General features: G+C 48.3%; 1 protein-coding gene across 2 annotated transcripts; it reads left to right on the top strand.

The window, feature by feature from the left end:
- The first annotated feature begins 55 nt into the window (after window positions 1–55).
- Window positions 56–24,446, top strand: ARMC6 (armadillo repeat containing 6). 2 transcript variants are annotated; one of them, XM_032216045.1, is made up of 9 exons: window positions 56–146; window positions 412–434; window positions 6,010–6,136; window positions 7,888–7,970; window positions 9,482–10,052; window positions 12,449–12,594; window positions 17,670–17,801; window positions 18,829–18,966; window positions 23,511–24,446. In XM_032216045.1, exons 3-9 carry the CDS (start codon window positions 6,016–6,018, stop codon window positions 23,721–23,723), a joined length of 1,404 nt encoding a protein of 467 aa, XP_032071936.1. In that variant the 5' UTR covers window positions 56–146; window positions 412–434; window positions 6,010–6,015; the 3' UTR covers window positions 23,724–24,446. The 2 variants fall into 2 exon arrangements, with proteins under 2 accessions (XP_032071936.1, XP_032072010.1); XM_032216119.1 differs by lacking the exon at window positions 412–434.

Raw genomic sequence — 24,446 nt, 5'->3', positions numbered from 1 at the left:
CTGCGGCCAAAAAAGAACGCGGCGCCGCAGTTGCTGCTCTTTTTTTGTCTTTTCTTTTTTTTTTTTTTTGCGCACAGCCGGCTTTTGGGTTTTCTGGCAGCAGCGCCGGACTTGCGGCGAGCGAGCGAGGACGAGGGTCGGAGCAGGTAAGCGAGGGTGGAGGGAGGAGGATCCCCCTTTTTTGGGCGGGGGCTCCCTTTGCTATTCCTCCGCCCGACCCTAAAGAGAAGGAATACCGTACGTTTGCAGGCGTGCTTGGGCAGGGTTCTTTATTCCAGTAGGGATGGTTAGAAAGCCACAGGATTAACGTCCAAGGGGAGGAAAGGGTGGGGTGATGCTGTTTTTGCATGCCCTGGGAGGCGATTTTTCATTCTCTGTGTTATTTCACTTCTTCTTCTTCTTTCCTACCAGCTTCCAGGGCTGCTGACCTTGAGGTACCGTATCACACATATACAGTACAGGTAGTCCTCGACTTACGACCACAATGGAGCACACCCACCCACACCCCAAATTCATGTTGCTTGTTGTTGTTAGTTGCGAAGTTGTGTTTGATTCATTGCGACTCCATGGATAACCAGGCCTTCCTGTCCTCTGCCATCCTCTGGAGTCCATTTAAGCTCATGCCTGCTGCTTCAGTGACTCCATCCAGCCACCTCATTCTCTGTCCTCTCCTTCTTCTTCTGCCCTCAATCTTTCCCAGCATGAGGCTCTTCTCCAGGGAGTCCTTCTTTCTTCATTAGGTGGCCAAAGTATTTGAGTTTCATCTTCAGGATCTGGCCTTCTAAAGAGCAGTCAGGGTTGATCTCCTCTAGGACTGACCAGGTGGATGGCCTTGCAGTCCAAGGGACTCGCAGGCGTCTTCTCCAGCACCAGAGTTTAAAGGCCTCCATTCTTTGGCGCTCAGCCTTCCTTATGGTCCAACCTTCACAGCCATCCATTGCAACTGGGAAAACAATAGCCTTGACTATGCACACTTTTGTTGTCAGGGTGATGTCTCTGCTTTTTAGTATGCTGTCTAGATTTGCCATAGCTTTCCTGCCCAAGAGCAAGCGTCTTTTAATTTCCTGGCTACAGTCCCCATCTGTGGTGATCTTGGAGCCCAGGAAAATGAAATCTGCATTAGATAAATGGAGGTAGATAAAATCTACCTCCATTTCTTCCCCATCTATTTGCCAGGAATTGAAAGGGCCGGATGCTATGATCTTAATTTTCTTAATGTTGAGTTTCAAGCCACCTTTTGCACTCTCCTCCTCCACCCACATCAAGAGGCTCTTTAGTTCCTCTTCGGTTCATGTTGCTTAAAAGTGAGAAATTGATTTAGTTTTGCCTCATTTTGCGACATTTCTTGTCCTGCTTGTTACGTGAATCACTGCAGTTGTTGAGTTAGAAATGTGGTTGTTAAGTGAATCTGGCTTCCCCATTGACTAGGTCGCAAAAAGGGATCATGTGACACCTCCCTCCCCAGGTCATTGCAACCATCATTAACCATTGTCAAGCATCCAAATGCTAAATCACGTCACTGCGGGGATGTTGCAACAGTTGTAAGTGTGAAAAATGGTCATGAGTCACTTTTTTCAATGCTGTTGTAACTTTGAATGGTCACTAAATGAACTGTAAGTCGAGGGTTACCTGTACATCCCTTTTTATATTTGAAATCCTAATTCTGCTCCTTCCCATTCCTCCTTATCTTCCCTAACAACCTCAGAGTCTTCTCTGTTTTGAACCCTCAGCTGAGTCTTAAAGGGGGGGTGGGGATTGTAGTATATGTAAACTTCATCATTTGATTCATTCTTGTAAGTCTGTATGGTCAAGGATTAATCAGCCTTGTATGTGAGATTCCTGACAGCTAGCAGTACAATGAAAATAAAGCATGGTTCGTTCACCAATGCAAAGTTGGATTAGAAAAAAAAACCACTACAGCTATTTAGAAAAATCATGGAGAGAACCTGTGTTGTTAACTAAAAGACCATACCAACTTGATGGCCCATGATTAGTTTAGGTTTAAAATTTCTTTGGAGGCGATAAAAATCTAAATTCTAACAAACAGGAGATCACAAACTTTTATTGCGTAATTATCTTTGGAATCAAATCTTTACTCAGATATGTCTTATTTGATAGGAAGGGTCTCCCTAGCAATATTAGAAGATGTGATGCTTGCTTTCTGCTAGCAGTGCATTACAGAAAAACATTTGCCTGAAAAAGATTACAGAAAAAGATGAACAGCTGGGATGTGTATTTTTGCAGTTTCCCCAGCCATTCCTACATTTTGTTGTATTTTAAATATTGCAAGGAGCCACATTGGTTTCATTTAATAAACAGAGGGTAATATTTCAAATATGTTGCCCCCATTATTGCAAAGTAGGTATTTTTATGACATTATGACATTCCATAGCATATCTCCAGTTCTAAAGACTCCCTTTCCCCAACACTCTGCAACAGTCTTTTCTGGAGCTGCAGTCAGGGAGAAGTAAGGTGAACCTGGGCTGATTTGCAAAGCCACGAGATCCAACGTAATACTTATTTTTTAGAATATGTGCTTTTTCATGTTACATTTACTTAATAGCAGAATAACAGAGTTGGAAGGGATCTTGAAGGTATTCTAGCCTAACTTCCTGCTCAGGTAGGAAACCGTATTCCATTTCAGAGAAAGGGTTATATAATCTCTTCTTAAAAACTGTATAAAATAAATATCCAATACACAATGAAGGAGAACTGAGTGCGAACACAACAAGAGCAGTTTAAAAAGTACTGTCAAGGTGGTATATTGATAGTTTATCATTTAGCTACTATATTCTAATGGATGACCGTGTCTTTCTGAGCCTGTCAGTTGAGCACAGTGAATTTCAGAAGCATTTAATTCCGTTCAGGAAGGTGGTTCCCAAATATTTATAAGCAGCTTAATTTACCTGGGTCATCTTTGCAAATAGATAAATGTGGATTGCTATGATCTGTAAAAAAAAATAAGCATATATCTTTGGGGCAAATGTCTTATGAGGATTACAGTCTAGCTTATCAGATGCCTGAAATGTCTTGCTATAGGTGTGTGTGTGTGAATGGAAAGTAGAATCATAAAAAGTGAAGTCAGAGAAATGAAATGCGGTAAGGCAGATGATAATAGCTACATTATTAATAGTGGCTATTTGCAAAGGCAGGCGATGGTGGTAATGCTTACATCCTTGTGGGGGGAGACTGTTGTCTATAGTATTTCCCATCGCTGATAGCAAGAATGCTTCCAAAGAATAAAATATGTAATATTGGTTTCTGCGGTATGTGACTGCTCTTCCTTAAAGCACGTATATACAACAAGATCAGGACAGAAGTCCTTAATTCACAGTATCCATAAATGAAATGCAAATCCAGAAAATGCATGGGGGGGCAGCAAAATTGGAAGCTATTTCTGCAAACCATAAAGGACTCGTTTGGTATTTCTTCAGCATCACAGCAAGCAGTATACATTTGAACATCATCCTATTGGATGGATTACAATTTTTCATTGTAATCCGTAGTATAAACGAATGCCTTTCCTTGATTGCGTTTAAATCAGGGTTTGTACTGGAATACAGATCATTTAGCCATGCTAGCATGGTCAAGGTTAAGCTATTATTGGGGAGGAAATTTCCAAGATGGTTGTTTTCGCAGGGATAGCCTCCTTGGGCATTCTGCCAAACCACCTTTGGCACAGCTTAGCCTGTTTCTTGCATCTTCTTCTTTTGGGGAGAGAGGGAGAGGGGAGGCAATTCTGGAGAAAAGCATCTGTGTTTCCGCAAAAGAAAATCCATTCCCTGTTGCCAGAGGTCAGCCTTGAAATTACAGAGGTGCTTTGCTTCTCCTTGCAACAGCTGAGATCAGTGTTCTCTCAAGCATGAGCCTCTGTTCAAACGAAAGATCGGCTGCTCTGGGCTTTCTCTTTCTCAGCCTTTTTTCCCCAGCTGGCAGCTATTAAAGTGCAGCAAAAAGAGAAGGTGAGGAACTGGGACTATCTATTCTCAAACTGTTTACTTTCTAGCTTTTCATTCTATTATTTAACTTTCAGAAGTGTTTACTTTATATTTCTCTGTCTCCGGCCCCTTTTTACTGCTCTCTTATCTCCTTCCCCACATTGAAAACCAGTGAATAGAGCCTTATTTTTTTTATTGATCATATGCTGGGCCTTCGCTGATTCCGGAACTGTCTTCTTCAAGTAGAATCGGACTATCCCCGTGATGGTAAACCAATAGCACGCTTGCCCGAAGTGGCACACGAGCCATGTCGCCTGGCACGAACGATGTTTTCCGTGTTTCTGGCGTGCATGCACAAGCAACGGTCAGTTGGCCCTCGTGCGTGCGGCAGTGCCGGAAACCGGAAGAGCTGGTCTCCTTTTTCTGGCGTGAGCATGTGTTCCGGCCAGCTAATTGGTGCGTGCGCATGCGCAGCAGTAACTGGAAGGTTTGATGGCCACACACATGTGCGCTCTGGAAACCGGAAGTTCATTTTCCGGTGTGCACATGCCCCCTGGGCAGCTCCTCTGCCTATTTCCGTGATGATGAACCTATGGCTGGGATGGCGAACCTATGGCACATGTGCCACAGGTGGCACACGGAGCCATTTGTCAGAGCACGTGAGGCATTGCCCTGTCAGCTGGCCAGCGCGCATGTGCTGAGTTTATCCTTTTTTAAAGCTATTTTTTGCCCTCCCCAGGCTCCAGAAGCTTTATAGGAGCCTGGGGAAGGCGAAAATAGCTCCCTCCCAGGGGCCCTCCAGAGGCTTCAGGAGCTTCCCTGAAGCCTCCGGAGCGCAAAAAAACGGCGCTACCGGCAAACCGGAAGTTTAGGGACGTGCCAGTTTAAGCCCTCCAGAGCCTTCAGGGGCCTTCCGGGGCCTTCCGGAGGCTTTCCTGAAGGCTCTGGAGGACTAAAAGCGGCCCTATAAGCAAACCGGAAGTACTTCCAGTTTGCTCGTAAGGTCGTTTTTTGCCCTCCGGAGGCTTCAGGGAAGTTTTTGAAGCCTCCGGAGGGCCTCGGCGGTGGGGGGGGCTGGGGAGGGCGAAAAAAGCATGCAAAAAATGGAGGGTCATGCATGCATGTGCGCTGGGGGGTTGCGCATTGCATTATGGGTACAGCACGTCGGCGCATGACCACCTACACTCCCCCCCGCTTATGGTACGCAAGCCAAAAAAGGTTCGCCATCACTGATCTATGGCACGTGTGCCCGAAGTGGCACATGAGCCATGTTGCAAGCTTAGAGTGTATCAAGGACCTCTGCTATGTTCCCTTCTGTTGCTCCCAACAGCTGAGCTATGAACCTGTATCTGGAATTTCTGTTACTCTAGAGTTGCTAATACCTGCAATAAATATGTTCTGACTTCTAAAAGGTCTGCAAAATAGGGTCATTGCCTTAACTTGTGAGGAATTCCACTTTTTCATTATGATTTGTATGAAAATAAAGTTTGTTTTCTTCCTGCAGCATTGCATGGCCTTGGATTTTTGGCTTTTGGGAGAGAGGGGAGTAACTTTATCCATACTTCTCTTCTCATACTTTCCTGGCTTTATATATATAAAAACGGTGCAGTGTGGGTGTGTTCCAGCATAACTCTGGAATGCCTCGAGCAATTTCAACCAAACTTGGTACACAGATGACTTAATCTCTGGAAACAAATACTGTGGGGGTAAGACACCCCTAATGCCCCGCGGTGTGTGTGTTCTGATAAGATACATCTTGTTATGCCTCTAAATGGATTCTACCGTACTGCCGGAAAATGACTTCTACTGTACAGCGCAGTGAGTTGCCATGGTAACGGCTTCACTGTACTCCACAAGAGGGCGCCCTCTGGTAAGGGAGAAAATCCAACATTAGAAATTACATTTGGTCCAGGGTTATTTTTGAGGACAAATGTATGCATTAGGTTAAATAAATGCCCAGACGATGCCGGGTTATCAGCTAGTTTACTTTATTATGCCAGGTTTCCTTTTCCTTTTTTTAAAATTCCTTTTCCTTCTATATAAAATACCTAGCTAAATTTCTTGTCTGCAGGCCAACATGGCAGCCAAGTGGATTTCCCAAGAGACATTTGATGATGTGGTACAGGAAAATATCGTTGAGTTTGGAATGGATCCAGAAGAGGCAGTGAATGAAGCCATCCAGCAGTTTGAATCTCAAGGTATGGTATGAAGGGATGGGAATATTCACCTACATGAAATGTCATCTTTTTTAGACATCGGCACCTGTGCCAGCAGTCACTTGGCTTCCCAAGAAAATTGGCAATCAGGGAAAAAAATTCCCCAATATGAAAATGATCTGAATTTTCTTCTAAAAATAAGTATTGTTAAAACAGTCTCAGTATATCAAAATGCTACTGTGTGAATACAGTACAGCCATTCCCCAAAATGCTGGAATAATTTGAGCACCATCTTATAAAAGTCATTTGCCTTGCCCATATAGTCACCCCAAAGAGAAAATAAGTTACTACCGTATTTATCGGCGTATAACACGCAGTTTTAAAACTAAAATTGCACGCTTAAACCCTGCCTGCGTGTTATACGCCGATACTCCGGGTGGCAGAAGCCCGGGACCCAGTCAAATTCGCTGCGCAAGGTGAAACGGCCGGCAGCAGCCCTGCTCTCCTGCTGCGGCTTCTGTTTCAATAGGGAAGAAAACTTCCTTTCGCTTCCCGGGCTTCTGCCACCCGGCAGAAGCCCCGGGACCCAGTCAAATTCGGGAAGCGAAAGGAAGTTTTCTTCCCTACTGAAACAGAAGCCGCAGCAGGAGAGCGAGGCCAGCGTCCGTTTCAGTCGCTTCCCTTCTCCGTCTTGATTGCTGGAAGCAGTAACAAACGGCGCGTCCGCTCCGCATCGCCCTGACAACCACCCCAGCCGGCGGCTGCCAGGCCTCGCTGGAGTCAATTGCAAAGCTGCGTTCAGCGCTTTGAGGACCTGAGGCATCTTGGGAAATGTAGTTCCCTATCAGAAAGAATGGAGTAGCTGCGAATTTGTAACAACATAATATAACTTGGTGCTTCACAGGTTACGAAAATCTCGTTTGATTTGCACACTGTTTTTTAAAAGTTAGATAAAGAAATTATGCTGTGAAAGCGACTAGATAGCCCCCCTCCCCTTCCTGTGTGTGAGAAAGGGAAGGAGAGGAAGGAAGGAGGGAGGGGGGAGGAAAAGAAGAAGGGAGGGGGGGAGAAGATGGAAGGAGAAAAGATGGATGGAAGGAGAAAGAATGGAAGGAGAAGGAGGAAGATGGAAGAAGAAAGGAAGAAAAAGAAGAAGGGAGGGAGAAGGAAGGAGGTAGGAAGAAAAGGGGAAGAGAGGGAAAGAGCAGAAAGACAAAGAGGATGAAGTTGATAGGCAAGAGGAAGGGGGAAGGAAGGGAAAAAAGAGGGAGAGAGTGAAGATGAGGAAGAGGTTTTTGGTTTTCCAAAAAGCAGTGATTCTGATTAAGTTTTTTTGCTCAAAGAGGTGTTTTTTCATTTCATATTTGCCTTTTAAGAGGAGTTAATGTTATAATTCATGTTCTAATGTTATAAATTTTAATCCAACATTAAGTTCCGAGCTTCCAAGTCATTTATTTTTAATGAAAAAAATTTTTACTCAAATTTTTGTGTTAAAATGGGGGGTGCGTGTTATACGCCGGTGCGTGTTATACGCCGATAAATACGGTAATTGATAATACCAAATATCTTAATTGTCAAGAAGTTCCTCAGTAAACTTTTTTTTGGTGGACAGGTTTTCCTAATTTTTTGCAAAAAAAAGGGCTTTTGCCCATCATGGTCAGTCTTCAGTACAGCTTTTATCAGATTGGCATGTTGGCTGGCCCTAAAGGACCTAAAATCCGATGCATTTAGAGGGGAATGGCTCTGTAAATACTCAGACTGATTCTGATTCATCATTTTTATCTCTCCTTTAGGCGTAGATTTAAGTAATATAGTAAAGGCGGTACCCAGTCCCGCTTCAGAGAATGGTCAAGAGCAGAAGCACATGATTTTACAGGTGAGTGAGATGATGCTCTTCAGGAAAGGGCTAGGGATTGCCCATCAGATCCCACACATAGATGTCATTAGCTCACCTTCCTATTTTCACATAGATCAGGTAGCTCTAGAGCAGTGACCTTGTCGTTGCATGCTGAAAGTGTGTGTGTGTGCGTGCATGTGACAGCACCCATAAAGGAATGCGTGTGCGACACCCCCCGTGCACCCCACCCTCCCACCTTCCCTGTGCATGCATACCGCACACACACACTTCACACCCTGTTTTGGGCCTAGGAGGCCTCCCTGAAGCCTCCTGGGACCAAAAACGGGCTGTGGGGAAAGGCGCACCACCTACGCCCTGTTTTGGGCCTAGCAGGCTTCCATAAAGCTTCCTGGGACCAAAAACAGGCCGTGGAGGAAGGCGCACCACCTAGGCCTGTTTTGGGCCTAGCAGGCCTCCCTGAAGCCTCCTGGGGCCAAAAACAGGCCATGGGGCAAGGCGCACCACCTACGCCCTGTTTTGGGCCTAGCAGGCCTCCCTGAAGCCTCTTGGGACCAAACATGCCCACAGGGGGGCATGCTGTACCACCACCCCGCGCTCCCCCAACATGCGCTCATGAACCCCCCCTGCATGTGCACGCGTCTTTCGCATGCTCCCCGCGCATATTTGCATCTCCCGCAACCCCCCCCCTCCCCGCAAATGCACAGCAGAGATCCGAAAATCAGCTGGCTTGTGGGAGACGTGTGCATGCACGGTGGAGCAGAGCTGGGATGATAGCTCATGTGCCCACAGAGAGGGCTCTGTGTGCCACCCGTGGCACGCCTGCCATAGGTTCACCATCATGGCGCTAGGGACTATAAACATAGCACTGTGGATACAGGTTTCCCTTCATTTATTGCTTGCTCATTGGAAGCTAAATGCCTGTAGAGATTCTCAGTCATCCAGATCATGGTTGTCCCAAAGGTGCTTTTTTCAAGAGGAGAACTGGACTTTCTGGGAAAGAAACCAGAGAGTCCACTTGCCTCTTGAAAAAAGCATCTTTGGGACTCATTAGAAGCTGGATCTTGGTGTATAAATTGCCTTAAAATGTAGTAGCTCCCTGAGTTAGCTGCCTTTAACCTGATATTGTATTATGTTGCTTATATATTTATTAAAAGTCACAAGTACCTTTTTTTCAGAGAGACCTCATAAGGTTGTTTGCATAAGATTTAAGCAATAATACCTAAGAGGTTTTTTTTAAAAAATGGCAAATAATGGAATATTTTAAAAGCTGCTTTAGAAATCCTAGGGTGTAAAGAAGAACAGAGGAGCATGGTAGTTAGAAAGCATGCAAAACATGGAGAGAAAAGATGCAAATGAACAGAAGGGACTGAAGCCATCTGTGCATCCTCTAATTCTGGAAAGGACTTTCGATGGGTGTTCCCCCCCCCCCCCCCGAATGACTGCAGAATCAAAGAGGAGGAGGATGCAGTGCAGAGAATAAGATAAGATTCCACTCTCTCTCCCCCCCTCCCCCCTTTGTGCTTCTATAGATATTGGACTGTCTCCAGAAAGCCGTCATCGATGCGGATTCGAGCAAGGTGGATGAATCTTTGGTGAACTTTGCCAGGCAGTGCAGGCAGGAGCTGTCGGTCCGTTACCTGGCTGCCCAGAAAGGTGCCTACCCTGCAGTCCTTGCTGCTTGTCGGCTGGCATCGGAAGAGCGCTGCTCTCTTTTAAAAGCCCTCCAAGCCCTCTCCGCCCTCCTGGATGGCCAGCCTGACCTCCTCGATGTGCCTGGGCAGGAGCTGTTGCTGCGAGTGCTGCAGGAGAGCCGAGATGACGCTGACCTCACTTTGGCTGGCGTCCGTTGCGTCCGATATGCTTGCCTGAAACATGAGCAGAACCGCCAGGATCTTGTGAAAGGGGGCATCCTTGCCCTACTGTCCGAAGCTATAGTCCGGCACGGGGACCGGGCAGACGTGGTCCGGGAGGCCTGTTCAGGGCTCCGCATCATGACCTTTGATGATGACATCCGGGTGCCCTTTGGCCATGCCCATGACCATGCCAAGATGATTGTGGTTGAGCATAACGGCTTGGGAATCCTGATAGAGGCAGCCAAAGGTAAAAACATCTCCCTGTTCACATGTTCTCTCTCTCCTCCCTCCCCCCTCCCTCTCTCTCTCTCTCTTTCTTTCTTTATGCTCCAGGACAAGGACGTCAATTGCATGATACAGGCCCACTATTTCTCTTTCTGTATGACTTAATTTCCCCCACCCTTAATGTTCTGACTGAGGCTTCCCAAGAGCATGAAGCAAACTCCTGGTCCCGACAAAAACCCCTTTTATTAACTGACTGTGAATTCTGCTCATTCACATCCAGCAAAGTCTTTCAAGGGAGGATTTACAGTCATAGACCTTATCTGACTTGGAGAGCTGCAGAACGTGGCAAGGAGCTTCAGAGAGTCATTAACCAATTAAATGAATGAATTGTCTCCTGCAAGCTCCACTCCTCTTTCGCTCCTCTTTTATTTCCTCTGGGAGGGGCCATTCATCGTCCACCTGTGGCCTTACTCCCAAGTCGACCCCTGTTCTTTAGCTCTTCCCTTCATCTGGCAACTCTGCGCATGCGCACACTGGGAACAGGCTCCAGCTGTTCGTCTGCCTCACTGATGTCTGAATTTGAAGGCAGCTGATAACTGTCAGGCGGCCCTGGCCCCCTCATCAGAGCCTTCCCCAGACTCCAGGACTGGCCCAGGTTCCTCCCCAACCTCCTCACTGTCCGAATCTGCTGCCAGCTCTTCACTTAAATTGCTATAATCTCCAGTTGTTGTGGGAGGAGAAATGAGGAGGCTGGAAAGTTAAGAGCCCTTGCGGAGATGCAGACCTGAACCCCACCCCACCCCAAACTCCTGAAGCCTTTATCTGGCTGCCCCCAAGAGAAGGCAGTCAGTCCAGCTAGATTCTTGTTCAATTGTTAAAATAGGTTAGCACCTAAAATAGGTGATCATCCTATATCATTAAGACATTAAACTGCTTTTTGCAAGTTGCTGAGGGGAGAAAGACACTCCCCCACTGTTTCCCCAAAAATAAGGCACCTCTGGATAATAAGTCCATAGGGCTTTGGAGTGTATGTGTGAATATAAGCCCTCCCCTGAAAATATTGCAACACAGCAGCAGCCATGAGGTGACCACGCTCTCCGCCTCCTGCGCCTCAAAAATAATAAGACCTCCAAGGTGGCGCAGTGGTTAAATGCAGCACTGCAGGCTACTGCTAGATCAGCAGGTCAGCGGTTCAAATCTCACCGGCTCAGGGTTGACTCAGCCTTCCATCCTTCCGAGGTGGGTAAAATGAGGACCCAGATTGTTGGGGGCAATATGCTGACTCTCTGTAAACCGCTTAGAGAGGCCTGAAAGGCCTATGAAGCGGTATATAAGTCTACTGCTATTGCTATAATAAGGCCAAGCGCTTATTTGGGGGGTTAAAAGAAAATAAGACCCTGTCTTATTTTTGGAGAAACACGGTATTATATTAATTTATTTGATTCTTTTTATTAGTTTTATTGCCTTGAGTCTGAATAAGTAGCAATATAAATTCAATAAATAAATACCACTTCCCATTGCTTTATAGCCCTTTCTAAGCGGTTTACAGAGTCAGCCTATTGCCCCCAAAAATCTGGGTCCCCATTTGACCCACCTCGGAAGGATGGGAGGCTGAGTCGAGAGTCGAATTGCCAGCAGCCGGCAGTCAGCAGAAGTAGCCTGCAGTACTGCATTCAGATCACTGTATCACCCTGGTTCTAGCTTTAGCTTCTGTCTCCATATTGTTTGACCCCCACCGTTTATTCATATCATTTCTTTTTAATGATACCACTTGGTTTCATGCAGCAAACACCATGGATGCTAAAAAAGCAGGGTTTTTATTTGTATTTGTTAATGAGCCCTTCGGGGACCCGGATTCTGAAGCCCTTCTCATGCACTGTGCTTTATTGTCACTTCTGTGGTATTGGGACAGCTAAGTCCTCAACATATGACTGCTCACTCAGTGACTGTGCAGCATTCTGGGCTATTTAGCGACCTGGATTTGAAGTTCGGATGGTCATGACTTTCTCCCCTTTGCAGTCCGTGACTGACCATTGTGCCCTTGGCAACACAACCGCATTTATGGCTGTTGGCAACATCCCCTGCGATCCTGTGAGCATACGTGACAACAGTTTTGCCAATAACTAGCATTTACTTGTGTTTTTTGGCAAAACCTTCCCCAGGGTAAAAACTGTTGGTTTGCTTAACAACTGCAGGATTTGCTTAATGGCCACCACTTTGCAACCGTCCACATTTGCTTAAGAACAACTGCAAGAAACATTCTAAACCTGACTGGTCACTTGTCCAGCTCTTTTTATAAAACAGCCACAACTTAAACCACGATGGACATGCTCCATTATTATCATAAGTTAAGGGCCTCCCTGTATTACAACAGGCAACCGTACTGATGCTTTGTCTTTTTCTCTCTCTCCTGCTCAGCCTTCACTGATGACTGCAGTGTTTTGAGTGAAATCTGTGCCACTCTGGCACGCTTGTCTGTTCGGAATGAATTTTGCCAGGAGATCATGGACCTCGGAGGCTTAAACTTCATAGTGGCACTGTTGGCAGACTGCATTGACCACCAGGTACTCAGATAGCAATAGCAATAGCAGTTCGACTTATATACCGCTTCATAGGGCTTTCAGCCCTCTCTAAGCAGTTTACAGAGTCAGCATATCGCCCCCAACAATAATCCGGGTCCTCATTTTACCCACCTCCGAAGGATGGAAGGCTGAGTCAACCCTGAGCCGGTGAGATTTGAACAGCCGAACTGCAGTCAGCTGAAGTAGCCTGCAGTGCTGCATTTAACCACTGTGTCACCTCGGCTCTCTTAAATGGCAATAAATACCATGACTGCAACAGATTATTTCATTTCTTTAGCTTAGTATAGTGAACACTATTGGTCAGTGTTGTGGCCCAGCAGGAGCCGTTGGAGCTGCCACCAGACTCCGACAGCGAGGGGCCCGATGAGTTGGTTCTGGAGGAGGTGGAGGACCCTGGACAGGGTTCCGATTCTGAGCAGGGCACAGAGAGGCTGGTTGGCCACCAGGAGGCGCCTGAGCCTTGGACCAGTGGGGAGGAGACAAGGGAGAGTGAGCCAGTAGAGAGTTGTTCCTGGATGCCCGGCATCGAAGAGCTAATAGGCGTCAGGAAAAGTTGCGCAGTTACAGGAGGTAATTGCACTCAGCTGGTGGTCATTAGGCTCCTCTCCAGACTATAAAAAGACTACTTGTGCACACTCCCCTCTTGTAGAAGTCAACGCAGGAATGAATGTCGAACATTGTTATGAGCTTGGCAGGCTGGATTGCTGCCAAGCCTTATCCGTGTTTATTGCTGCCCAATCTTGTCTGTGCCGGTTTGCTGCCAAGGACCTGTCTATCTGTTAATTAAATGCCATAACTTATCTTTGGCTCGGAGTGTATGTTGGTGTGGGACTAGGGGGGTCAGAACAGGTCAGTATAGTAGTTATTCATGTCTTCAAACAGAGGAGGATCCTTCATACCCCGTGTTGCTTAATAAACTCTGCTTACGGTTCAGGAACAAGCAATGTCGTATTTCTCAGGGCTCTTTAACTGTCAGCTATCACCCCCTTCAGCAAGGCTGAAGCTACTTAGATCAGTGGCCACCAACCGGTGGTCTGTGGATCTCTGGTGGTCCGTGAGAAAATGTTGGTGGTCTGCAAAAAAAATTGTTTGCATTTTTTATATTGCACTAAATTAGGAGTCCTCAAACTACGGCCCCTGGGCCGGATACGTTCAATGGACGTTTGTGTTGCTGCAGAACTTTGGGGTCTTTTTGTGTGGGTCGAAAGGGGGCAGAAATTCCCACTTGGGTCTGCTTCAGCCTCCTGGTGCGGGGCTTTGGGCAAAGGCTGGAGGGAAGTGCCGTTGGTGGCGAAGAGTCGGAGGGCCTTGTTCCAGTGGGACTGCATTATGGTCTGGAACTGACTGACCATCTCAGCCTGCTGAGTCTCCAGGCGCCAGTACTTGGCCTTGCACTCCCACAGGTCTTCCCTCTGCTTGGAAAGCCTATGCTCGTAGTCCTCAGTGAGATGCTTCTGCTGAGCTTCCTTCTTGGTTAAATCCAATTTGAACTGAGCCATTTGTTTTGCCAACTCTTTCTTGTGGTGGCTGCTTAGCTCCAGCAACTGCTTCCTACTGGGGCCCTAAGGAGCCCAGGCAGGCAGGCAGGCGAGGAGTGGCTGGGAGGGGAGGGGTGGGTAGAGGCTGTCGAGGTGCCCCTCGATGAGTGACATCGAGTTGGCCACACCCACCCAGTGACATGACCAACTAGCCACGCCCGCTCAGCTGGTCATTAGGCAGATCATATTAATGGTCTGCAGGATTTAAAGTTATGAATTTAGTTGTCCTTGAGGTCCAAAAGGTTGGTGACCCCTGACTTAGATAAGTTCACGAGAAAAGCCATGAATCAAGAATGAATAATGCATACTGAACAAAATTTTGCCATAACCAAAAGGATATTAGCAACTGTAGTTAATCCCAAAGGTGCTTTTTCAAAAGGCAACTGGACTTTCTTGTTTTTCATTGAAAATGTTTCATTCAAGAAGCTTGTTCACTTCTGAAGAACAGAACTAAAGAAGCGTTTTACCTTTTCATTTTGCCCTACCTACAGGGCAATTTGACTAGCTGGCTAGTTTCCATCCAGGGGTGGGTTCCTGCCAGTTCTAACCTAACCTTTTATAGAAGAGGTTCCACAAATCTACCATGCCGTTTAGAACCGGTTCCAGCTCCCTCCCCCGCCAGTTCGCACCACGCTTGCCCTGCCCACCGCCCACTGATTGGCTGGCTCACCAATTGCCCCGCCTGCCTCTAAGAGTCCTATCTAAACCTTAAAGTCTTAAAGCTGTCAAGTTTGAACACCCCTGGGGTTTTTTTTTCCTAAAGGGTTAGGGGTGCGAGGGTCTTGTAACTTGACAGCTTTAAGACTTGCACACTTCAATGCCAGAGTTCCTGAGCCAACATGACTGGAGGAAGAATTCTGGGAGTTGAAGTCCACAAATCTTAAAGCTGTCACGTTTGATCACCCCTGGGGTTTTTTTCCCTAAAGGGTTAGGGGTGCAAGGGTCTTGTAACTTTACAGCTTTAAGACTTGCATACTTCAATGCCAGAGTTCCTGAGCCAACATTTTGGTTGCTAAGCAAGTGCGTTGTTAAGTGAGTTTCACCACATTTTACAAGTTGGCCATGCCCACCCAGTCACATGACTGACAAGCCACTCCCACTCAGTCACATAGCTGGCAAGCCACTCCCACCTGGTCACATGGCTGGCAAGCCACTCCCACAAAGCAGGCCACACCTACAGAAGAAGTTCTAAAAAATTTTGAAACCCACCACTGTTTCCATCCCTTCATTTTTTAAATGATCCAACTTGTCTTAATTGGTCAATTGGCTCTGCCTTGCTTTCTGTCTGTTTTGGAAGTGTCAAGGGTGCTGTTAATAAGGTTTTGATTGTGGGAAAGAAGGTATCTTAAAATAGTTACAGCCTGTTTCAAGGCTTGCATCCGTGATGGTGGCACGCAAAGCCCTCTCTGTGGGCACACGAGCCATCGTCCCAGGTCAGCTCCACCCCACATGCAAGCACACGCTTCCTGCCGGCCAGCTGATTTTCAGGTCTCTGCCACACATGCGGGAGATGTGGGCGCATGCGTGGGTGGGTGGGAGGTCACATGCACATGTGCGGGGGCGTGGGAGCAGTGCATTCCCCCTGCACCCTGTTTTTGGTCACAGAAGGCTTCAGGGAGGCCTGCTAGGCCCAAAATGGGCCGTGGGATTGGGGGGGGGGGGGCATGCGCAGATATGCGGAGGGGGGGTCGCGCTTTTGGCACACAAGGACAAAAAGGTTAGCCATCACTGGCTTACATTATACTTTCAGTGTGTCTCCCACCGCAGAATACCAAGACAAGGGTCACCCATTTGGAAGTGTCTGCAACAAGAGAATTTGTAAGCCCATGAAAGGAGCCCAGTGGAAACTGATATCTTTTGACATTCAGAGTCAAGCGATTGGATTCCTAGAACACTTGAATCCCGCAGTAGCAATCCTGGTCTCATGTGTCTTAAGAACATGGAGGCCCACCGTGTATTGATTTCAAAATGGTCTCTCTGCGCATGAAAAATAAGCTGAGCATGCATCCCTCGTTGTAACGAGACCCTCCTTTTTTTCATTGTCACTGGAAGGCTGGAGGCCAAATTTTCCGCTCCGTTATTTGGGACGGGTGGGGTGAAAAAGTACAAAATGGAGGCTTTAGGTCTTGAAGAAAGATGTCAACCATATCCAAGGGTGGTACTGAAAAATGTTAGCAACCTGTTCTCTGCCCGGTTGCTGGGTGGGCGTGGCCTACTCTGCCTCTGCACCATGACGGGAGGGGGGCGTTTTCACCCTCTCCAGGCTTTGGAAGCTCTCCTGGAGCCTCCGGGAGAGCAAAAACGGCCTTCCCCGGGCTCCGTTTTCGGATTTCCGGTACTTCCGTGAGGCTCGTTTTTCACCCTCCCCAGGGTCCAGAGCAGGGGTGGGTTTCAACCGGTTCGCGGCGGTCCCTGCAAACCAGTTGGTCGGCGAACCCGGAAGTAAGTAACTTCCGGGAACGGCGAAGGGCCCACGTGCCCGCCCGCGCTCTTTACCTGGTTTTGACGAGTTCTGTGCTTCCACGCTTGCGCAGGACGCATACAGCGCCTGCGCGATCCTCCAGGAGCAGCTGGAGCATCACACAGACGCTAGTATGCGTGCGCTGCGCGCATGCGTGTGCTGCACGCATGCACACACACGCTATGCGCGTGCACAAGGACACCCCCGGCCCCGTTCAAACCGAACCGGTTGGAACGGGGCGAGAAACCCACCCCTGCTCCAGAGGCCTTCCTCAAACCTCCCTGAGGTGAAAATGGCCACCCCTCATCTCTGGAGGCCAGAAACGGGCCTGTTTTCAGACTTCGGGGAGGCCTTCCCAGAGCCTCTGGGCGGGCCCTGCACTTAACTGGCATGATGAATGGGCCGCATTGAGACTCCTGGGAGGGGAGGAGTGGGGTTGGAGGGGCCAGCCAATCCTTGCAACTACCGGTTCGGTGAACCAGATGTCAAATTAACACCCAGTTCGCCCAAACTGGTGCAAACCAGCTGAATCCCATCCCTGCCCATATCGCTATATAAAATATGCCAGGAATGGGGGACAGACATTGATCAACCCCATCTGGAAAAGTTTTTTGGACCATTTAACGGTACCATTTTTACTCCTAATTTTGTCAAAGGGGAACAATGAATATTGGCCGAGGTTACCTCTGCTATAAAAGTCTTTTAAGGGCAGGGAGTTCTCAGGTGTATCCCACAAATTGCACATCTCTCTTTGCATGAACAGAAATAATTTATAGATAGCTTTTTCAGTGGTACTAATAAAAGACTATCCATATTCTTGATTGCTCTACTGAGTTTTCACTTTTATCAGAGACTGAAGGTGGAGAGAAGGATATTGCTATGGCTTTTCAGAGTCCCTAGGGAGTGGGCGGCATACAAATTTTATTAAAGTTACAAAGTTACAATTTACTTTTATCTGTTCCAAATCTCTAACTCTTTCGGTTCATTTTCTTTTTTAAAGTCCCATGCGTATGCTGGGTTCCTTAAGGACTCTTTCTCATTCTGTTTACAAATTGTAGGAACTGGTGAAACAGGTGCTCAGTGCTATCCGGGCCATTGCAGGCAATGATGATGTAAAAGATGCCATTGTCAATGCAGGAGGGACTGATCTCATTATTTTGGCCATGAGTCGCCATCTTGGCAACCCACAGGTAGGTTGAGAACATGGGAGTGTTTATACCCAGAGAAAGTAGCTCTGTTTCAGGTGGTCTAATTAGCTACTCCTAGATCTGTTCCCTTGGCATCTCTGCTATTGTTGGTAGGAGACTTTGCTTGCATACATCCAAACTAGACTGTGTTAGTTCTCTGTGTCATATAATATATGTGGGTATATATCATATTTTTCGGAGTATAAGACGCACCTTTTTCCATCAAAAAAGAGGCTGAAAATCTGGGTGCGTGTTATACACTGAATACAGCATTTTTGGCCTCCTGACACCCCACCCCCTTCACCAAAATGGCCGTGCATAGCCTTTAGGAAGCTTCCAGAGTGTTCCTAGGGACTGGGGAGGGCAAAAGTGAGCAAAAAACAGACTGATTTTTGCCTCCAGGAGCACTCTACAAGCCTCCTAAAGGCTACGCATGCCCTTTTTTTCTAAACCAAAAAAGGGGCCATTTTTGGGAGGTCTGCAGATTGCAAAACCTTTTTTTTAAATTTGCCTCTTCAAAATCTTGGTGCATCTTATTATAGTCCGAAAAATACAGTACATAAGTTTGTATTTATTTTGTCATGTTTATATAGTGTATATTGGAGGTGGAGACCCTTTGAGAGCGGTATGCAATGAAATTTCATTTTAATGTATGCCGATTATTTCTTTCAAAGTGACAATCATTCATTCATTCAAAATTCAGTCTCATCCAAAGTGACAATAAAGTTATTATTCTATTCTATTCCATCCCATTCCATATTCTACTCTACTCTCTACACTCTACTCTACTCTACTCTATTGCCATCAAGTCCATCTGTTGAACAACTTAACAGGAACAACTCAGAAGTTCTGGGAGTTAAAAGTCAACAAATCATAAAAGGGCCGTAGTGGTTAGACCGTCCCAGCTTGGTTCTGTCCATGGTTTAAAAGGTCCTGGCTTAACACGTGTGTGAGCTCAGACATTGAATGTTTCAGCATTTGAAAGCTACGTAGGATTTTGCTAACAGCTCTTACTGCTCCTTGCCGCCAGGTGTGTGAACAGAGTTGCGCAGCATTGTGTATGCTAGCGTTGCGCAAGCCAGAGAACTGTCGAGTCATCATGGAAGGAGGGGGAGCCTTGGCAGCTCTGCAGGCCATGAAGACGCACCCCGGGGAAGTTGCCGTGCAGGTGATGTCATTATTCTCGTACCACAGCTGCTGTCATGCTTTTCAGCTAGTCCCTTTAGATAGATGATAGATAGATAGATAGATAGATAGATAGATAGATAGATAGATAGATAGATAGATAGATAGGGGGGACCACAACCACGGGTGAGGGTCGGAGCATTGCGGTCATGACAGGGAGAGGCAGATATGGCGGGGACTTTAGGGCAGGCCATCATCGGGGAAGGAGGGCTCGCTGTGTCATAGAGATCCCTCCTTCCGGCCCTAGGAGTCCCACTCCAAGGTCAGATGGCGCGGGTGTTCAGGACCCTGGTCTCAGGCTGCTGTCGCTAAATGCCAGGTCTGTTGTTCATAAGGCCCCCCTCATCCGGGACTTGATAACTGATGAGGGCGCAGACCTGGCATGTATTACTGAAACATGGCTGGGCCCTGAGGGTGGAGTCCCCCTCGTCGAGATGTGCCCAGCCGGATTTCAGGTGCTACACCAGCCGAGAGCCCAGGGAAGGGGTGGCGGTGTGGCTATTGTAGTCCGGGAGTCTTTAGTACCTCGTAGGATCCCTGCTCCGGAGCTTGTCGGGTGTGAGTCCCTGCTAGTGAAGCTGGACCTCAAGGGTCAAGTGGGTTTGCTGCTTACGTACCTGCCTCCCAACTACGTTGCAGCAGCCCTCCCCTCGCTCCTCGAGTCAGTAGCCGAGCTAGCGGTTGAGTTCCCTAGACTTATAGTTCTGGGGGACTTTAACTTGCCTTCGCTCGGTGAACACTCTGATGGAGCGCAGGAGTTCATGGCTTCCATGACAGCCATGGGCTTGACTCAAGTAATTCGAGGCCCAACTCACTCAGCGGGTCACACGCTTGACCTCGTATTCCTCTCGGAGCAGTGGAGTTACGATCTTGGTCTGAGGGGTAATGAGATCATACCCCTGTCGTGGTCAGACCACTACCTACTGAGGCTAGACTTCCGGAGGCCAAACCCCCACCGTAGGGAGGAGGAACCGACCAGCTGGTTCCGCCCCAAGCGACTGATGGATCCTGTTAGGTTCCAGACGGAGCTTGGGGTTATTCCTGATACCCTCGCCCACAGTTCGGCGGAGACCCTCGTCGCTGCCTGGCACTCGGCAGCTTCGGAGTCTCTAGACCGGATTGCGCCGCTACGGCCCCTCCGGGTCAGCGGCCCCCGGAGGCCTCCTTGGTTTACTGAGGAGCTCCGGGAGGTAAAGCGCCGGAGGAGACGCCTAGAGCACTCGTGGGGGTCCGATAGGTCCGAGTCGAAACGGGCACTTTTGACAGCATGCACCAAGGAGTATATTCGGACCTTAAGAACAACAAAAAGAACATACATTGCCTCCTTGGTAGCGTCCGCCGAGTCCCGCCCAGCCGCCCTGTTTAGGATAACCCGCTCCCTCCTAAATAGGAGGGAGACGGGGGACTCCTTACAGGGTAAGGCTGAGGAGTATGTCCAGTTCTTGGCGGACAAAGTTGCCCAGTTTCGAGCAGACCTGGACTCCACCCCAGTAGATCCAGCCGAGACACAAGGAGAAAACTTGGCAAACCATCTCTGGGTTGAGTTTCAGGAAGTTGCCTCTGGGGATGTGGACAAGGCTATGCGAGCTGTGAGTGCCTCCACCTGCATACTGGACCCGTGTCCCTCCTGGCTGGTTGCCAACAGCAGTGAGGTGACACGAGGCTGGATCCAGGCGGTTGTTACCGCTTCTCTTCGGGAGGGGTACTTTCCCACCGCGCTTAAGACAGCGGTGGTGAGACCCCTCCTGAAGAAGCCGTCTCTGGATCCAGCTGTCCTTAATAACTATCGTCCAGTCTCCAACCTCCCCTTTGTAGGGAAGGTTGTTGAGAAGGTGGTGGCTCTCCAGCTTCAGCGTACCTTGGAGGAAGCTAACTATCTTGACCCCTTCCAGTCTGGCTTCAGACCCGGTTACAGCACAGAAACCGCTTTGGTCGCATTGACTGATGATCTCTGGAGAGCTAGGGATGGAGGCCATGCTTCCATCCTAGTTCTCCTGGACCTCTCAGCGGCTTTCGATACCATCGATCATGGTATCCTTCTGCGACGACTGCGGGAGATAGGGGTGGGCGGCACTGTCTTGCAGTGGTTCTCCTCCTATCTCTCGGACAGGTCGCAGTCGGTGTTAGTGGGGGGGCAGAGATCGTCCCTGAGGCCCCTAACATATGGGGTGCCGCAGGGGTCGGTCCTATCCCCCCTACTATTTAACATTTACATGAAACCGCTGGGCGAGATCATCCGAAGGCACGGGATAAGATATCACCAATATGCGGACGATACACAGTTGTATCTGTCCGCCCCGTGCCAACTCAATGAAGCGGTGGACGTGATGAACCGGGGACTGGAAGCCGTTAAAGACTGGATGAGAGCAAACAAGCTGATACTCAACCCAGACAAGACCGAGTGGCTGTTGTGTTTCCCTCCCAAAAATTTGACCACCATACCATCACTCAGGCTGGGGGGACAAAATTTAAACCCCTCAGAAAGGGCCCGCAACTTGGGAGTCCTCCTGGATTCACAGCTAACTTTTGACCACCATCTCTCAGCTGTGACCAGGGGGGCATTTGCCCAGGTTCGCCTGGTGCGCCAGTTGCGGCCCTACCTGAATCGGGAGGCCCTCACAACAGTCACTCGAGCCCTTGTGATCTCTAGGCTGGAATACTGTAATGTGCTCTACATGGGGCTGCCCTTGAAGAGCATCCGAAGACTTCAGCTAGTCCAGAATGCGGCCGCGCGAGTGATTGTGGGCGCACCACGGTTCGCCCACATAACACCGATCCTCCGTGAGCTGCACTGGCTACCTGTTGGTCTCCGGGTGCACTTCAAGGTCCTACTCACCACCTATAAAGCGCTCCATGGTAGTGGATCTGGCTATTTGAGAGACCGCCTTCTGCCAATTACCTCCCTGCGTCCCATCAGATCGCATAGAGCTGGCCTCCTCCGTATTCCATCCGCCAGTCAGTGCCGACTGGCGACTACTCGGAGGAGAGCCTTCTCTGTTGCGGCTCCGACGCTATGGAACAATCTCCCCGTGGAGATTCGTACCCTCACCACCGTCCAGGCCTTCCGCACAGCCCTCAAGAACTGGCTAACCCGTCAGGCCTGGGGATAATCTTATTTCGCCCCTCCCGAATGCTGAGTGAATGTTGAGTTTTATTGTCTAATTTACTTTGTGCACATTTCTTTTTTCGTATTGTCCTACACTCCCCTTCCTTTTTGATTGTAAGCCGCCCTGAGTCCCCTCAGGGAAAAGGGCGGCCTATAAATAAATAAATAAATTTAAAAAAAAAAGATAGATAGATAGATAGATAGATAGGTAGGTAGGTAGGTAGGTAGGTAGGTAGGTAGGTAGGTAGGTAGGTAGGTAGGTAGGTAGGTAGATAGGCAGGCAGGCAGGCAGGCAGGCAGGCAGGCAGGCAGGCAGGCAGGCAGGCAGGCAGGCAGGCGTTTTTATTTTCTTTTGTCTCTTTATTTCCCCCCCCCCCTTTCTCCCTTTGAAAACTGGGAGGTCACAAGTTCCAGTCCCACCTTAAACATGAAAATCAGCTAAGTGAGTTTCCCCCAATGCCTTTCATGGGGGAAAACAGGAAGGCAGCTTCCACCAAAAATATCTACGAGGAAAAAGTCAGAGACGGTTGCCATAGCTACAGATCGGTTCTGTAACATGATTTTTCTGTTTTGCAAAAGGAACCCTCCCTGTGGGTGCGTGCGGAGAGGTCTCTCTGTCTATCATTCATTTATTAGAAATTAAGAATCCGTCTATCCGTCGTAGGTCATCCCTGGAAATCAAAAAGAAAAAATAACTCCTTTGACTTTATAGTTTTAACAGGGAAATCTTTATTCTATCCTGGTGCCTTAGCCAGGAGACCAAACTGGCTTTCTAAAAATAAAGTTTGTTATAGACCCATGATGGCGAATCTATGACATGTGTGCCAAAGGTGGCACATGGAGCCATATTTGCCAGCCCGGCAGCCCTCAGTTCCAGCGCATACTGATTTTCGGCTTTCTGAAGGGCTGAGGGAGGCCGTTTTCACCTTCCCTAAGCTTCAGGAAAGCCTCCGGAGCCTAGAGAGGGCAAAAAACAGTCCCAACGGGCCAACTGGAAGTTAGGAAACGAACTTCCGGTTGTGCCGTTTTTTTGCCCTCCTCAGGCTCCGGAGGCTTTCCTGAAGCTTAGGGAGAGCGAAAAACGGCCCAATGGGAAAACTGGAAGTTTGCGACGTTTCCCTGGTGGGGGGGGGGGGGGGAGGTTAGCCATCACTGTTGTTAGACATGGATGACTGACTGTCTTATCCGTGTATGACTTGGACTGTTTGATGGACTCTGATACCTCTATTTCCACGAAAGTAAAAGCCTATTTAAACTGCAGTGTCTCTGTATGCTGGTTTGTGTGTTCTCCAACACAACTCTCACAACGCTTCTCTGAATGTACTCGCTCTCCCAACGGGGAGCTTACCTAACAACGGTTATAGACTCTATTAGTCCTGAATGATCACATCTGTCTTCCTCCTCCTTCCTTTTCTCTCCAGAAGCAAGCGTGCATGCTGATTCGCAACTTGGTCTCCCATACTCAGGACTTCTCCCAGCCCATCCTGGAGATGGGAGCCGAGGACTTGATCATCGAAGCCCGAACAGCCCATCGGGACTGTGATGACGTGGCCAAAGCTGCCTTGAGGGACCTGGGCTGCAAGGTGGAGCTGCGGGAACTCTGGACCGGCCAAAAAGGAAGCCTGGCACGTTGAAGTCTCATCCCACCCACCCACCCACCCTCCATTGGGCAGCACCTGTGGATGCGGAGTAAGAGAGGGAAGCAAAGCTTGGAATAAATCCAGACTGAGCAGTTGAGAGGGAGAAGAGTGTCTTGATACCTCTGGAGTTGGATAGGACTTAGTTGCTGCAGCAGGAGGCCCCTTGCTCCACACTCTCTTGCGTTCAGCTTCTTGGCCCAGGCTCCCTTTCCGCTGTGCTTTGTTGGCAGTGCCTATGAAGCGGCCCTCCTCTCAAAAACAAACAGGGCGGCAGTGCTGTGCCAACGATGCCGCCACGCAACCAGGCTTGCCGCGCTCTAAAGGAAGGGAGACGCCTGCGGTGCGTGTCCAAATCTGTACAAATTGCCTCAAAAAGATTTTAGCAACAAAAGAGAGGGTGGAAGAGCAGGTGGTGGGACCCACGTTTTCTCGATGTCTCTGAATACTTCCCTCTCCTGCCTGGCAGGTTTCTCTTACTCAACTAGGCCTTTGTTACTATGACAACCGTTAAGCTTAACAGCTTCCTGCTGTAATGCTTCCATTGGTTTGAATGTGTGCTGCCTGAAGTCCTGATCTACTCTTTGTCCTCAGCCATTCCAGTTGTTTCCGTGTGCCGTCATGGTATTCAACCAATGCATGCTGCCTGTTTTATTTTTCTCTTTTAATTCAGGGGTGTCCAAACGTGGGAACTTTGAAGACTTGTGGACTTCAACTCCC

Source organism: Thamnophis elegans, chromosome 1, assembly GCF_009769535.1.
Source record: "Thamnophis elegans isolate rThaEle1 chromosome 1, rThaEle1.pri, whole genome shotgun sequence".
NCBI lineage: Eukaryota > Metazoa > Chordata > Lepidosauria > Squamata > Colubridae > Thamnophis > Thamnophis elegans.
The sequence above is the reverse complement of the archived record's forward strand: the minus strand, read 5'-3'. Positions and strand labels throughout refer to the sequence as shown.

What these genes read in the sequence shown, in the direction of transcription:
- ARMC6 (XM_032216119.1), top strand. Translation starts at nt 6,016, where the DNA reads ATGGCAGCCAAGTGGATTTCCCAAGAGACATTTGATGATGTGGTACAG. An exon ending in CCAGCAGTTTGAATCTCAAG is followed by an intron (nt 6,137 to 7,887) that starts GTATGGTATGAA and finishes TCTCTCCTTTAG; the next exon opens with GCGTAGATTTAAGTAATATA. An exon ending in AGAAGCACATGATTTTACAG is followed by an intron (nt 7,971 to 9,481) that starts GTGAGTGAGATG and finishes GTGCTTCTATAG; the next exon opens with ATATTGGACTGTCTCCAGAA.